The sequence below is a fragment of the Camarhynchus parvulus genome, chromosome 1 (assembly GCF_901933205.1).
Source record: "Camarhynchus parvulus chromosome 1, STF_HiC, whole genome shotgun sequence".
In the NCBI taxonomy this organism is placed as follows: Eukaryota; Metazoa; Chordata; class Aves; order Passeriformes; family Thraupidae; genus Camarhynchus; species Camarhynchus parvulus.
In genome coordinates this window covers 31,591,094-31,604,566 of record NC_044571.1, presented here as the reverse complement: position 1 = coordinate 31,604,566, position 13,473 = coordinate 31,591,094, and the positions used below count along the sequence as shown (strand labels likewise).

The following is a 13,473-nucleotide window of genomic DNA, read 5'->3' as shown; positions in this document are numbered from 1 at the left end:
TTGTCAGTTCTTTATTGGTTTTCATCCTAAAGACTAGCACATTTACAGCATACATGGATTGGATGAACTAGAATATATAAAACAGTAGCCATATGTTTATGATATATTAATACTGCCCAAAACCAAATAAATAAAAATATTTCAATGCACAAAGCATAGCAAATACAGTTGTGTTGGGACAAAACTGTGTCATATAATACAATAATTTTACACGTATAAATGAAAAAAAGGCAACTGTGCTGTAGGTACTTTCACAGAACATACACAGAACATACTTGGCAACAGTTTTCTTCTTTTACCTTTGTATGTTTTACAATTTAAAAAATGTACTCAAAAAAGGAACATTAGACAGAACTTCATTTTACAGTAATCCTTAGATTTGCCTCTCCTGTGCAACAGAAAAGCTCCCTTCCCCCTTGTGAGGGTCCCATGTGGACTTCACGTGTCACAGTTTTCTCTGGAGGCACTGCTCGAGCCCTCGCTGTCGGCGCTGCCCTCAGGAGGAGCCTGAGCTGCCCATCCTGGCAGTGCCCAGCCCAGCAGTGCCATGTCCATCCCAGCAGTGCCATGTCCATCCCGGCAGTGCCATGCCCATCCCGGCAGTGCCATGTCCATGCTGGCAGTGCCATGTCCATCCCGGCAGTGCCATGTCCATGCTGGCAGTGCCATGCCCATCCTGGCAGTGCCCAGCTCGGCAGAGCTGTGCCCATCCTGGCAGTGCCATGTCCATCCCAGCAGTGCTGTTCCCATCCTGGCAGTGCCATGGCTATCCTGGCAGTGCCATGTCCATCCCAGCAGAGTCATGCCCCTCTTGGCAGTGCCGTGCCCATCCCAGCGGTGCCGTGTCCAGGAGACACCGCACTGGCAGCTCAGCACCCCGGCACAGCCCCACAGCACCCAGGGCTGCGGCTCCAGACAAAATTCAGCAACTTTTCAGATTACATTGCCATACAAAATAAATAAAGGATTGCTAAGCTCTATAGCAGGTCTAATGATTGTTGGGCACCGTCTAAGAGAGCGGCGCTGCTAAATGTTACAAGAGACATTTGTAATTTCCTTCCAAAGTTGAACATTGGGAGATTTTTAGTGTAACAATACAGGACTTAAAATAAACCACGTTTGAAATAGACAAAATAAAATTACCAACTCATAAAAACTAAGGGATATAAAGAGCATTGTTTATACAAAAATAAAGTAGCATTTAATAATGGGCCAGGGACTGAAGGCTGAGCAGAACTAATGGAGTAGCATGTCTAAAGAGATTCCACTGAAAAATTTTTCATCATATATTTCTTTACTTATTAGCAAAAAATAGAACAAAATCAACATTTATTAATTGGCAAACAGGGTTTGCAACATTTCTGAGGGACTGTTCTACTGTAGATGATTTGTTCAGACCTAGGGTAGGTACTACAATACATTGCTTTTGCACAGAATTCCATGTTTTGTTATCCTAAAAAGTCTAAAATAATGGTAACAGCCTAGTTCAGCAGAACTCTCTGACCTGGCTTTGTGACATGCTGCTCAGTGTTAAACTGCAAAAAGCAAAATGCAAAAACTGCTGGGCCTGTAACCCCCAAACCTACATGGGAGCAGAATGAACATGGCTGATTGATAGAGCAGTGACAGCACAGACAAACATCAGTGAGAGGGAGAAAGAAATCAGAAAACAGCCATATACTTACCTGGCTGTTGCTACTCCCCCAAGAAAAAATGGGCAGATTTTTTCTATTCTAAAACTCTGATTTTTAGGAACCAAGAAGGAAAGGACAGTGTGCTGAATGAAACTAGCTAGAGATTACTGGATCCTGTTAAAATTTGGAAATGAACATTTAGCTGCTTTTTAAAATGCTATCTTAGCTTCAAAGGCATTCTTTGGGAGATTATTTCAGAGGAGATCTGTTGAACATTTTTTATCAAATGCTATCCAACTGACCACCTTTGTCATAAGCTAGAACCCACCTGTGGTTCTCAGGCACGAGCAGTAGCACTGAGCAGTTCCTCTCTATCAACACAGGGCATTGCTACCTTCCTCAGAAATACCCTGACACCAGCCACACTTTCCCCCACCAGGACTCTCAACAGGTGAAATGCAAAGGTAAACAGAAACCAATTTTGATTTTGGAGCAAAGGGGATGCATTGGGCACTTTGAGCATTTTGGTAATGACATACAAAACCAATACAGAAAAATCGTATGCTGACCAAAATAACGTAACACCCCAAGACACTGAGGCTTACAATCCAGAAGTGATATTAAAAAAACATGGGTAAATATGTGTTAATTAATGTACAACACCATGGAATATACTGAACATATCATGTGCAACATCAGCAACTTGCTTGTTGCACTTGCCTTAGAGTGGGAAAGGGCATGGGGAACTGATGCTGGCATTAATAGTTAAACACCATGATGTTTCTGAAATACTTTTAAAAATCAGTTGTGTGCCCAAGGCCTTATCTGCCAAAGATGACAGGAATTTATTTGAACAGAATTATAAACCAGACCTCACATGTCTGGTCTTTTATATGTTGTTAATTTCATACATGAAGGTGGCATCCTATATACAGTAAAACAATTCTTTCTCCTGGCTCTTACTGTGCTGAATTTTTTTTTTTAATCAAACCCCCTTTTATTGATTGTAACAATGCATTCTACAGTTACTAAACTGTCTAGGATCCTTTTTATTTACAACTTTTGAGTTTTACTCTCAGTTTTAAAAAGTTTAGGAAAAGCTCAATCTGAAATCAACTCAGTATAAAAAGATGTTATGGAAACAGCTGCCTAAATGCCGTTCCTAGAGTCCTTGCCCATCCAGGAGGTACCTAGCTATTTGCATATAGGTAATTATTAAGTAGCACAGTATCTGCTCATCTTACATACACTGAAGGCTATTGAAACGGGCAGAGAGTCATCACACTATTCTCAAGCTAAGGTGTCAGAATAATTGTTACTATAGATTCCAATTCAGTAACATGCTCTGTATGACCTAACGAAACAGACAAAAAGGTTATTTATCTCTTCTGGATGACAAAATCATGTGTTAATCTAGAGTGTATCCACATGTTTTAATGGAACAGCAATTAAAGGACATAGTATGCTTATGTTTCAACTTTTCCATAAGTTCCTTCTGGAGGCCTGTAATACTTTGGGAAAGCCTTCAGTTGCAGGGAATTAAATGCATACTTGCGACATCCAACATTCTTCATTGTATTTTCTCGGCGACAACCCTCACTGGGGAAAAAAACAAGCACAAAAAATGACAGCAGTAAAAGGGAAAAAAAAAAAAGAAAAAAGACTTAAACTAAGATGAAATGAACTGGTTATTTTATAGCATTAAAATAAAGTTGGTTATATTTAATGAGCGTTTAATTAATTTGCCACTGCAAATATTAAAAGAGATGATTCATCATACAATGCCAGTAAGAAGCACACAGAATGGACACAAGCTATGTCTGATTGCTAGTTTTGCATTTCTAGAAAGCAGCAGCACATCTACTGAAAAGGCTCCTTCACGCCGGTTTCATGTATTTTAAGGTACACTGTTGTGGAGTTCACATGCCATTCACTGCACAAGGGATCCCCAGGGATTGCTTAAAAGCAGTTCTGCTAATTTATTAACACATAAAGCTGAAAACCAAAACCTGCTGATCTCTCTATAAGAGCTTTAAAGTAATTTTATTGTTCCCTGTATGTCAGTAATATAAGTACTTACTTAAAGATTAGAGCTGATACAAAAATAACGTATGCGTTTCTAGTTATCTCTGCATGCATAAATGGACATGAAAACCAAAGCAATCTAAAAAAATCCTAATCATGAAATAGCAGTGCAAAAAAGACTGGCTGCATTGACAGTCATCACCCCAAAGAAACAAAGCTGTGCAGAATTTAATTTTCACCCAATATTTTGGTGCAACTGCCCCACATTACAAAGAGGTTCTGTGCTACAATAGAAAACTACTCCAGTTATAAGGCTTCTTTACACTTGTAAATCTAATCCACAGTTCCTTTGATTATATCCAAAAACAGACATACAAAGAGGAAGCACTATCTTTTAAATATATATTATAAATCAATTTAGGCTTGCAGGAGAATTATTATCCCTGATTGAGGACTGGAACCTAAACAATGACTACTAGACCTTCATGGCAAAGTGTACAGTACAGCATCTTATGGTGGAAATGTCAGATTAGTCCTGCCTTGGAGACAGCTGCAGCATTTACCAGGTAAGCTGTGATCGTCTGATTCAAAAGGAGGGTTTGGATTCTGGTTCTGTTTGAAAGCTCTCATGCTCTTACAGACCTCACCATTCTTCTAATTTTGGTTCATGAAACTGGCTGTAACTGTGTTCTGTATGTAACACCTAGTTTAACTTCATAAAATACAGTAATTTTTTTTTTCTTTAAGGAATAGTTTAACTAAGTTTGAAATTTGTCTCTGGAGCACATTCTGTGCTTGCCTTTTATAGAATGGATCATCTGTGATGACACTGTTTTTCTGGCACTGGTTTGTGTTTCACAAAACTCCCCCGACGGCTCTTGCAGCCAAATAGATACATCAAAAGTTTGCACAACTCATACTTCAGAGAACTAATAAAAGCAGTAAGTTTAACTAGCAAATATGTGATGCTAGGTGAGCATTTTAACTGCAAAGTGAATCATTCTCTTCATATCACATTTCACTGCATCTGGTTATTGCATGTGTCCCTCATGGCACAGATACAGTGACAAGGATTTATTTCCCACATTTCACATGGCATCTTCTCTTGGAAGCATATAAGGAGGATGCACTACTGCATCTTAAATTTGAACTCCTTAACAAAAGCACAGATCAGGTCCCAAAAGGAAAAAAAAAAATTGTCCCCACTGAAATTAAGAAGAAAAAACCTACATTTTTTCCAAGAAGTCTGGGCTTTCATTCCAAACAGTTTTAAGGTGGTTTTACTGCAACCCTAGTGGCAATCACGAGCAGCACCTTCATACTTTAAACAGATTAATAATCTCAGGGAGCTCAGTGGATGTGCCTGCCACCAGAGTGTGGCTGGACCCTGGAACAGCTGCCCAGGGAGGTGTTTGTGGCCCCAAGCCTGGCAGAGTGCAAGAAGGGCTTGGACAGCGCTCTCAGCACAGCTGTGGCTGCCCTGTGCCGAGCCAGGAACTGATCCCTGGCCCTTCCAACTCAGGATATTCTGTGATTCTAAAGTCACTTTCACATCTGGTTAGACTGAACCCAGGACAATCCCCACACTGCAAAATCAAGGCCACAGTCCAACGTGACAACTGTTCACCTTGTAAAAAGCTAGACTGGGGCACCCCCAGCAAACAAACCAGTGCTAACCATAAGGAACAGGGGATTTCTGTGGAGACACAGCAGCATCAGGTATGAGCACAGCACAGGGATGTGTCCCAAACCACCACAGCATGATAAACCTCAACAGCCGTGAGGATGTACCAAGGTACCAAAACTCATTGCAACTAAAAATAAATATGATACGTGCTTTATATATATATAGATAAACATATATGTCTTTGTGGTGTTTTTTTGGTTTTTTTTCTTTTAAAAACAAAATTGGAAGAATAGTGAGGAAAAATATTGAGATAATGTACTGCACAGTCTGATTTCATGAAGACACAAATATAACCACACACTTTTTTTTTCAGTTAGAATAATTAAATCCAAATTTAGGATTTAATTCTAATTTTTATTCTAACTGTGCTTTTTGGTTTTTTTTTTTTTTTTTTTAATTTCAGCATAATTCTCTCAGCAGCTCTCAGTTCCATTAAAATTTATAATAAAAGCTAAAGCTATCTATATTTTTTGAACAAGTTAAATAGTAGAAAATACAAATCACAGTACTAGTTCTCCTCAGAAGCCCAATGTCATCTCAGGCACCAAGCAAAGTAAAACCCCTTATGAAGTTATCAAACTACATTAAATGAGGTTAGTTTTTTTATCAGCTATTGCTATTGACAAGCTCTGCCAGACCACAGCACCAACAAAATCTTTCCATTTATAGAGGCCTCCCCTAGTTTGATGTTATATATAAATGATGATCAAATTTCATCTGCAATTACTCTGCATCACTAAACTAGGAAGCCACTTCAGCCTCACCACTTAAATAAATGCTAACTTACCATTGCTCGCTTATCACTAAGCCACTATCAGCATCATAATTAATTAAAGCTGTGCAACGCTTAAAAATGGAAGTAACAGTAATATTTAGTCTAATGTATCTAAAATAAAGCCCAGTGGAAAACCTGAAACCCACCTACTAAAGGAGTTAACTGATACCTCCCACTTCTTGCCTGAAAATTAAAGACCATTATCTTTAACTTCTAGGATGCCCCTATTTCACAGTAAGTTCTATAACAGAGCACCTAAAATAGATAATGGATCATTAGCAGGCTAATGCCAGTCACGTCCCCTTCCTAACCACAAGGTTCATTTTCCTCATGTCTTTAATACATTGCAAAATGCAGATCTACAAATAGAATGAAATAATTCTGCATGCAGCACACTGCAAGTTGTTTTATGAGTGTTTTCTAGTCTATTAGAATATATTTAACCATGAGAAAGGAACAAGACTATGTTTCTACAAACTGTTCAATAATGTAATTTGGATATTATGCTTTGAAATGAAAGTATAAATTTGTTACTTCTTTAAATAAATTTCTTACAATTTCTTATAAACCCCACCCATGTTTTTATTTTTCTCTTCGTACCTCATAAAAATGAAAGGCAAGATTAGCATACACCTTAAATATACAAAAAGATACAAATTCTTTTCAGACAGAGTTCCTTTCTCTGGAATACATGAAACAAGTAACACAAAACTGTATTTGGTAAGAGATCTTCAGGCCGGCTAAAGTAAAGAGGTAACAGGCCAATGTCAGACTATGTTACAAGCACTGAAAGCAGAACAATAATTTAAAGTTTCAATACAACTGTTTTTGATAAAATAATTTGATGTATATTTACAGTTTAGTACAATAGAAACGTAAAATTGTAAGGCATAATAATAATTCTTGGCAGACAATGCTATGACACATTCCTTTGTCCAGCAGGTACCAAGTGGCAACACACATTCAAGCACTTTTTTGTTTTTGTGGTTTTTTGTTGTTTTTCTTTTTTTTTTTTTTTTTTTTTTTTTTTTTTTTTTTTTTTTTGTTTTTGAACTCTATCTTCACTTGCAACGTAATCTGGCCACCAGGTATGCTATGCTCAGAAACAGCCACACAATCAGTAAATTGGGGCTGAGAGCTAGTAAAGGAATAGAGTAGAGGAGGCTGGGATCTAGTCTGAAATCTCGGATGGGCACCAAGCCACTCAAGTTCTTCTGGGTGACTATCTCCCGTGTTCCAATGCTGTGAAAAGGAAGAAGTTTGGGAAGAGGGAAAATAAAACAGAACGGAAGACAGACATGCAAATGGATGGATAAAAAGAGATGGCAACACAAGGCGGTCAAGAAAATGAAAAAACATGGAAGAACGCACAACAGAACCAGAAGATGAAGTAAAGAAAGAGTGGAAAAACATCTCAAAAATATGTATCAGTACAATTATAAAAATAAGGAGAGGGAAAGAGAATAAAAGAGAAAAATAAGAAAGAAGTACTGTAGTCTAGTGAAAATAAACACATGTAGGTTGAACATTAATGGTTTTCCATGTTCATTCTTTCAGATTACCAAGCAATAGTACCCCATGCTGCTCTGCCATGCTTTGGCATGCTGCAAAGAAGTGGAGCTCTGAAAAGCAAGCTGAACATGAATAACCATTGTAGTATTTGACCCTTTCAAACATCTTTCCATGTGGGCTGCAGTGATTTAATTTAACCTCCTAACTACCTGTCCAACACGTTAATTAAAACAAAACCAAAAAACACCCACTATTTTTCTGCTTGGACATGAATTCAAGGATATATTAATAGGCTTATTTCTGAAGACTGACTGCAAAGCCCATCTCATTGTGCACCCACTCCTTACACTGAGCACCAAAGGCTACAGTGAAGAACAGCTCCTCAGGTAGCCTGGTTGGCTCTGTGGTCTTCAAGTCTGGATCACTCTTATACCCTGAGCACTCCAACTCTATTTTTAGTTCACCTCTCCTACAAGGAAAGGCTGAGAGAATTGGGTTTGTTCAGCCTGGAAAAGAGATGGCTTAGGGGTGATGGTATTGCAGCCTTCTAGTACTAGAGGAAAGAGAGGGAGAGAATATTTACAAGAGCATGTAGTGACAGGACAAGGGGGAATATGCTAAAAGGGAAAGAGAACAGGTTTAGATTAGATATAAGGAAAAAACTCTTTATTCTGAGGGTGGTGAGGCAACCAGGGATGCTTATCCCTGGGAGTGTTCAAGGCCAGGCTGGATGGGGCTTTGAGCAATCTAGTCTAATTGAATGTGTCCCTGTCCATGGCAGGAGGGTTGGAACTAGATCATCTTCAAGGTCCCTTACAACTCAAACAATTCTATGATGCTGTGATTCTAAATACAATCTGTAAGCCTGATGCTGCTCAAGCTTGTGCACTTGCCCCATCCATAACAAACCATCCATAACCTTGATGGTTGAGTAGTAGGGTTATGTAAGCATCAGACAGTGTCCTGCCAGAAATCAGACACACCCTGGAGTTGGTGAAAAAGAAAGAGCATTCAGATGCTGGTGACACATCCAGTCAAATGGAATTAGGTGGGCAAGGAACTAAACCAACTGTATTTCTGATCTGGATTTGATCCAAATTGGTGATTAAGACATTTTCACTCCTGGTGCCTACAGCGGATAAGGCTATATTGAATCTGTGATGCCCACAAATCCCAATTTCTTTGTGGCAGTGGGGAGAGTGTGTGTGTGCTCAGGAGAATCAGCCAGTGGAAACCTAGTGTTTACTGGAAAGTGGTGGATAAAGGCTCAATGAAATAGCCTGGAGGAAGAAAAGTGTTTTAGAATATAGAGAAAATGTAAAACAATAGGAGAGGTAAAAAAGAAAGGCTAAAAATGTTAAGTTGGCATTATGAACACCACATGCCACATCTCCACCATTAAATATTAGTATAATGTTACTCAATTTTACACTAAGACATATACACAGACACATATGGTGGGAATGGAGGCAAGAGCTGGAAAGTGCTTTCCTTGTCACTGTTGGCCCATAGAGGAGCTGAAAAAGAAGCAGTGGAATACTTTGGCCTGGGACAAGAAGGGAGGTGGAGGGCAAGGTTCTCAAATTTTTGTCTTTATTTCTTGACATCTCCAATCCATTGGCAAGAAATAAAATTTTTTTCTCTGAGTCTGGTTTGCCAGTTATCTATCAGTAACTGGCAAGGGATTTCCCTGTCTTTATCTCAACCCATGAGATTTTTTTCCCTCTGTCCTGTTGGGGGATGGTAGAGAGCTCCTGGGTGGGCATCTGCCAAGTGGCCTAGCTTCACTCAATATGATTTTATTCTTAAAGCAGGTCAATAAGTGATGAAATCCAACCAAGCTTGTCATCACAGGTCTTTTATTGCAGTGAGTGGTCATACCCAAACATGAGTCCTAGGACTTTATTATGTAATCCTTTTAGTCAGCACCATGGTGATTTTCCTCACCTCATTTCCAGCTGCTTTTCAAGAGTCCCTATCAAAAATGGCCCTTCTCTGTTGGCTAAACTGCTTGTGTTGCACCTTCCTAATTTATTTCATTTAATGAAAATTAGCTGGGTTACCTGAAACATGTAAAAGATTTTGCTACCCAGAATGATCTTGACTGAAACTGCCTTAGAGCATATTCCCATGAACAGCTCCACTGGCATTTCTGACAAGACAGAAATCTGGTAGGAAGAAGGAGGGCAGGGAGTCAAAGATCTAGTGGGGAATGTGGGCTGCAGATGGAAAAGGCTACCTGAGCCAGCTGGACTTTGACTCTTGTTCTGCCTTCACTGGTCAGGTAGCCATGTCCTCTTAGCTTGGACTTCCAGATATATCATCATGATTTTACTATTTGTGAGCTGGGAGTTACTGTGTGTTTGATTTGGGCTGGAAAAGCTGTAACTTATTTACAGAAAATGACTTTATTGTAACAGGGTATTTGTTTCTAAGGTGAAAGCCACAAACTTGTATCTGTAGATTTCTACAAGAATCTAGAACATTATTCAACATTCCCTCCCTGATTTCCCTGCTCATTGAACATAATTATCACAGATACATAATTATCACAAGACTAGGAAAGAAGGGAAGTCCCTGAGGACAAGTAAGTGGGAACTAACACCTCTGAAGACCAACATCACATGGAAGAAGACGATGCTTTCTTAATTTTTTAAAGACTGGTATAAGCAAGGACGCTTTTTTTCTCTGGAAAGTTGTCAGTAGAAAAGAGATTAAATACTTTGAGTCTCACAAATTACTTGTACTTCTTCCCTGTCCTTCCAAATGCCTCAGAAACTTCAAAAGTCTTTAAGAATGAACCAAACCTTCCTTTCCGAGTAGACTTAAATAAAAGACTCAAGTTAAAAAAACAAAACCCAGGTTTTCTGAATGCCCTGGAAGCAATTTGGGTACAATTTGCTACCCTTTCTTATCCTGTATCTGTTGTCTAGGCCAGGTCAAACAGGCTGCAATGGGATTTGGTGGAATTGAACTCCTAAATATTTGTTCCATAATCCTATCTCTCTCATTAAGCTTTATTAATTCTGTGCCATTGTTCCTGAGTGGAATTGAGAAATAACTTTAAAAACACAACCACCAATCCCAAACAGCAATAAGATGTGAGGAAAAGCGATGGGCTTGAAGATGGTCTAATCTTGGTTTTCCTTCTGGACTAGTCAGTATCTCTCCTGCACAATCTCTCTTAGTCAAAGATTTAACAGAAGAAAAAATCATGTCCTTCACCTGCAAGAGCAAGTCCCTGATGTTGGTAGAACACTCAGGCCACAGGTTTTGATTAAATTGGCCCTCTTTCAATATCCCTGTGTAGGCCAACACAAAGCAGTATTTTTCTTGGGTCAGTATTTTATCTGATCCTGCGTTATATTAAATTGGTAGACTGGAGGACCAAAACAATGTTATTATTAACCTCTCTCTCTCTCTCTGTTGTGTCCATAATTGCATTTAAAAACCCAGTGACCCAGTAAAGAATTTGAAGAAAGTAACAAGATTCCCATTATTTCTCCCGGTTGGTTTATTCTTATTATATACACAACTGTGAAACTATATAGCAGTTTCAGATGTCTATGTCAACAAGTTGCACAATTTAAATAAAGATGTTTGAGAACCACTTAGTCCATTTTAAGTTAATGTAAATTCTCTCTCACAGAGCTGTTTCAAGTATTGTTTCTAATATCAAGGTTTAATTTCTGACTGCACTTTTCATGTACTGTACTAACTCTGTGACAATGTAGCAAAAAGTGCAGCAAAAATGGAACATAAAGAAGTCCAGTGTACCTCCAATTAGATGTAGGTATAAACCCCCAAATTACTAGCGTAAGAGGCTGCAAGTGTTATTATATGAGACATTTTTCTTCTAGGTAACTGAAGAGTAAGAAAGGGTCAAACAGCAAAAACATACAGAAAGGATAAGAGAATTGAACACTCTAGAGAATTTGGTGAAAAGACACACAGTACAGTACATTTGATAAGAGTGAATGTTGAAAAACAGGACTGAACAGCATTGTTGAACTACATTGATAAAGACTAAAGCTAGATTTCTTATCCTTTCTTTTGGTATGTGACTTACGGAGTTTTCCAGCAGTGCTTGAAACAAGGCATTGAACAACAGTAAACAGATTTTTTTTAAGTACAGTACTTAATTCTGCAAACATCTCTGCTGCTTCAGAATACAGAACATCATTATTTTGATATGACAACAGCACACTGACACATTGTGATGAAATTTGGTTGCTATATAGTGTGAAACACTCATACTGACATTTCATCCAGTGAGCAGTGTTTCACTGCTAAAGGGTACGCTGGCAAACCAGTGCAAACTGCAGGTGTCTGTGTTTCAAAGAATAAAAAACAGGTCATCCCTGAGTAATCTCCCTGATCTAGAACTTAGAAACCTAGTGCTATGATAGCTCAGGTAAAGTCATCATTAAACAACTTTCAAAGAAGCACCAGTTTCCTGTTCTGTAAGCTCAGCATTAAGGGAAAACATATTTTTACATGCTTGTTCGAAAACTCCTAATTTTCTACTGAAAACTCAAGCCCATCTGCTATAAATCTGGTAAGAACCAGCTTTAGCATATGCAACTCACATGCACAGGAGGGATGAATTTTAGCAGTCAGTTTTACAGTTTCCTGACTTTAGCTTACTTTTTTTTTTCTTTTGATGGAAACAGAGACCATCACTCCTCTGCAGTTTGCATGGTTCCTTATTTAGGAATAAGTAATGTGGTCAAACTCTTACCTCCTCATACACTCCAGAGCCTGAGTGAAGACCTGTGGAGCCATTCCATGCTCATGCTGTAGGATCAAACACTGCTCCAGGGTGATGGACATGGCAGTCCTATCCTTGGCACTCTTACAGCTCGTGAACCGAACCCCGTTGAGTCGGCGGCATATCTAGAAATGGGATAGACAACCCATGACTCCTTCTACAGGCAAAACTTCCTGCCAGAGACAACACCTGAACTTCCCCTCAGACAGACACAAATGTTCTCTAGGGCTTCAATGTCAAAGTTTGGCATGTTTGAGGGAGCAGAACTTCATTGTATGAGTTGAGGGGAAAATCTGACACGGAAAATACGCTTTATTTCCCCATGTCTCATTCCAGAGGAGGTCTAGCCTTGGCAGCCTTTGCAAGCTACATGCAAGCAAATGAAGAAATTCAAACATTCCAGTAATAAAAAAGGGGCAAATACATATGAGTACAGAAAATCAGCTGAACTATGCAGAGATGGTTAGATGAATAAATACCTCAGCAGCTTGCCAAAGGATATCAACATTTTTGTTTTTCCTTGCATGAACATTTTGTCCCAGAAATCTTAACAGTTCAGGCAGGCACGTCTGACTACGAGATCGAGGTAGACCTATAAAAGAAACAAAACCAACTCGACTTATTCATCTGTATTCAACAGATCTTTTACAAAGTGTTTCTAGATGCCTGTTGCAAACACATTTGTGTTTTCTTGAAACTAGAACAATTATTAAAGTTCTGATTTACTTAGTACCATCAACAAAACAAATTCATGCTTAATTAAACTCAATTGGAAATATAAATTTCAGTTATTTAAAACTTCAGGGACTCAGAATCTAATAGCAGTATAATAAGAGAATGAACAAAGGGAGCAAGATTGGTATAGTCTTTTCATTTCTGTGTCACAGATTTGACAGGAGAACATGTATATCTTCAAAGAAACTCTGAAGATATTTTATATTCTGCTCACATTTTCAATTTTAAATTTGCAAGCTGGTCAGCTTTCAGTTACAAGAAACACCCACACGACACCACATTGTCATAATCTGTTTATTAATATTTCACTAAGTGGAAATAAAGTAGTTGAAAT

The 13,473-nt window shown here is 38.7% G+C and overlaps 1 protein-coding gene across 9 annotated transcripts in view; it reads right to left on the bottom strand.

Moving 5' to 3' along the window:
* INPP4A (inositol polyphosphate-4-phosphatase type I A) overlaps positions 1-13,473 on the bottom strand; it is a 110,335-nt gene continuing 96,862 nt past the window's right edge. For all 9 annotated transcript variants that reach the window (XM_030952598.1, XM_030952513.1, XM_030952939.1 and 6 more), the window contains 3 exons: positions 12,884-12,996; positions 12,375-12,529; positions 1-3,233 (listed from right to left, as the gene is read on the bottom strand). In XM_030952598.1, coding sequence (XP_030808458.1) covers positions 3,101-3,233; positions 12,375-12,529; positions 12,884-12,996 — 401 coding nt within the window. In that variant the 3' untranslated portion in view covers positions 1-3,100. The remainder of the gene's footprint in view (positions 3,234-12,374; positions 12,530-12,883; positions 12,997-13,473) is intronic.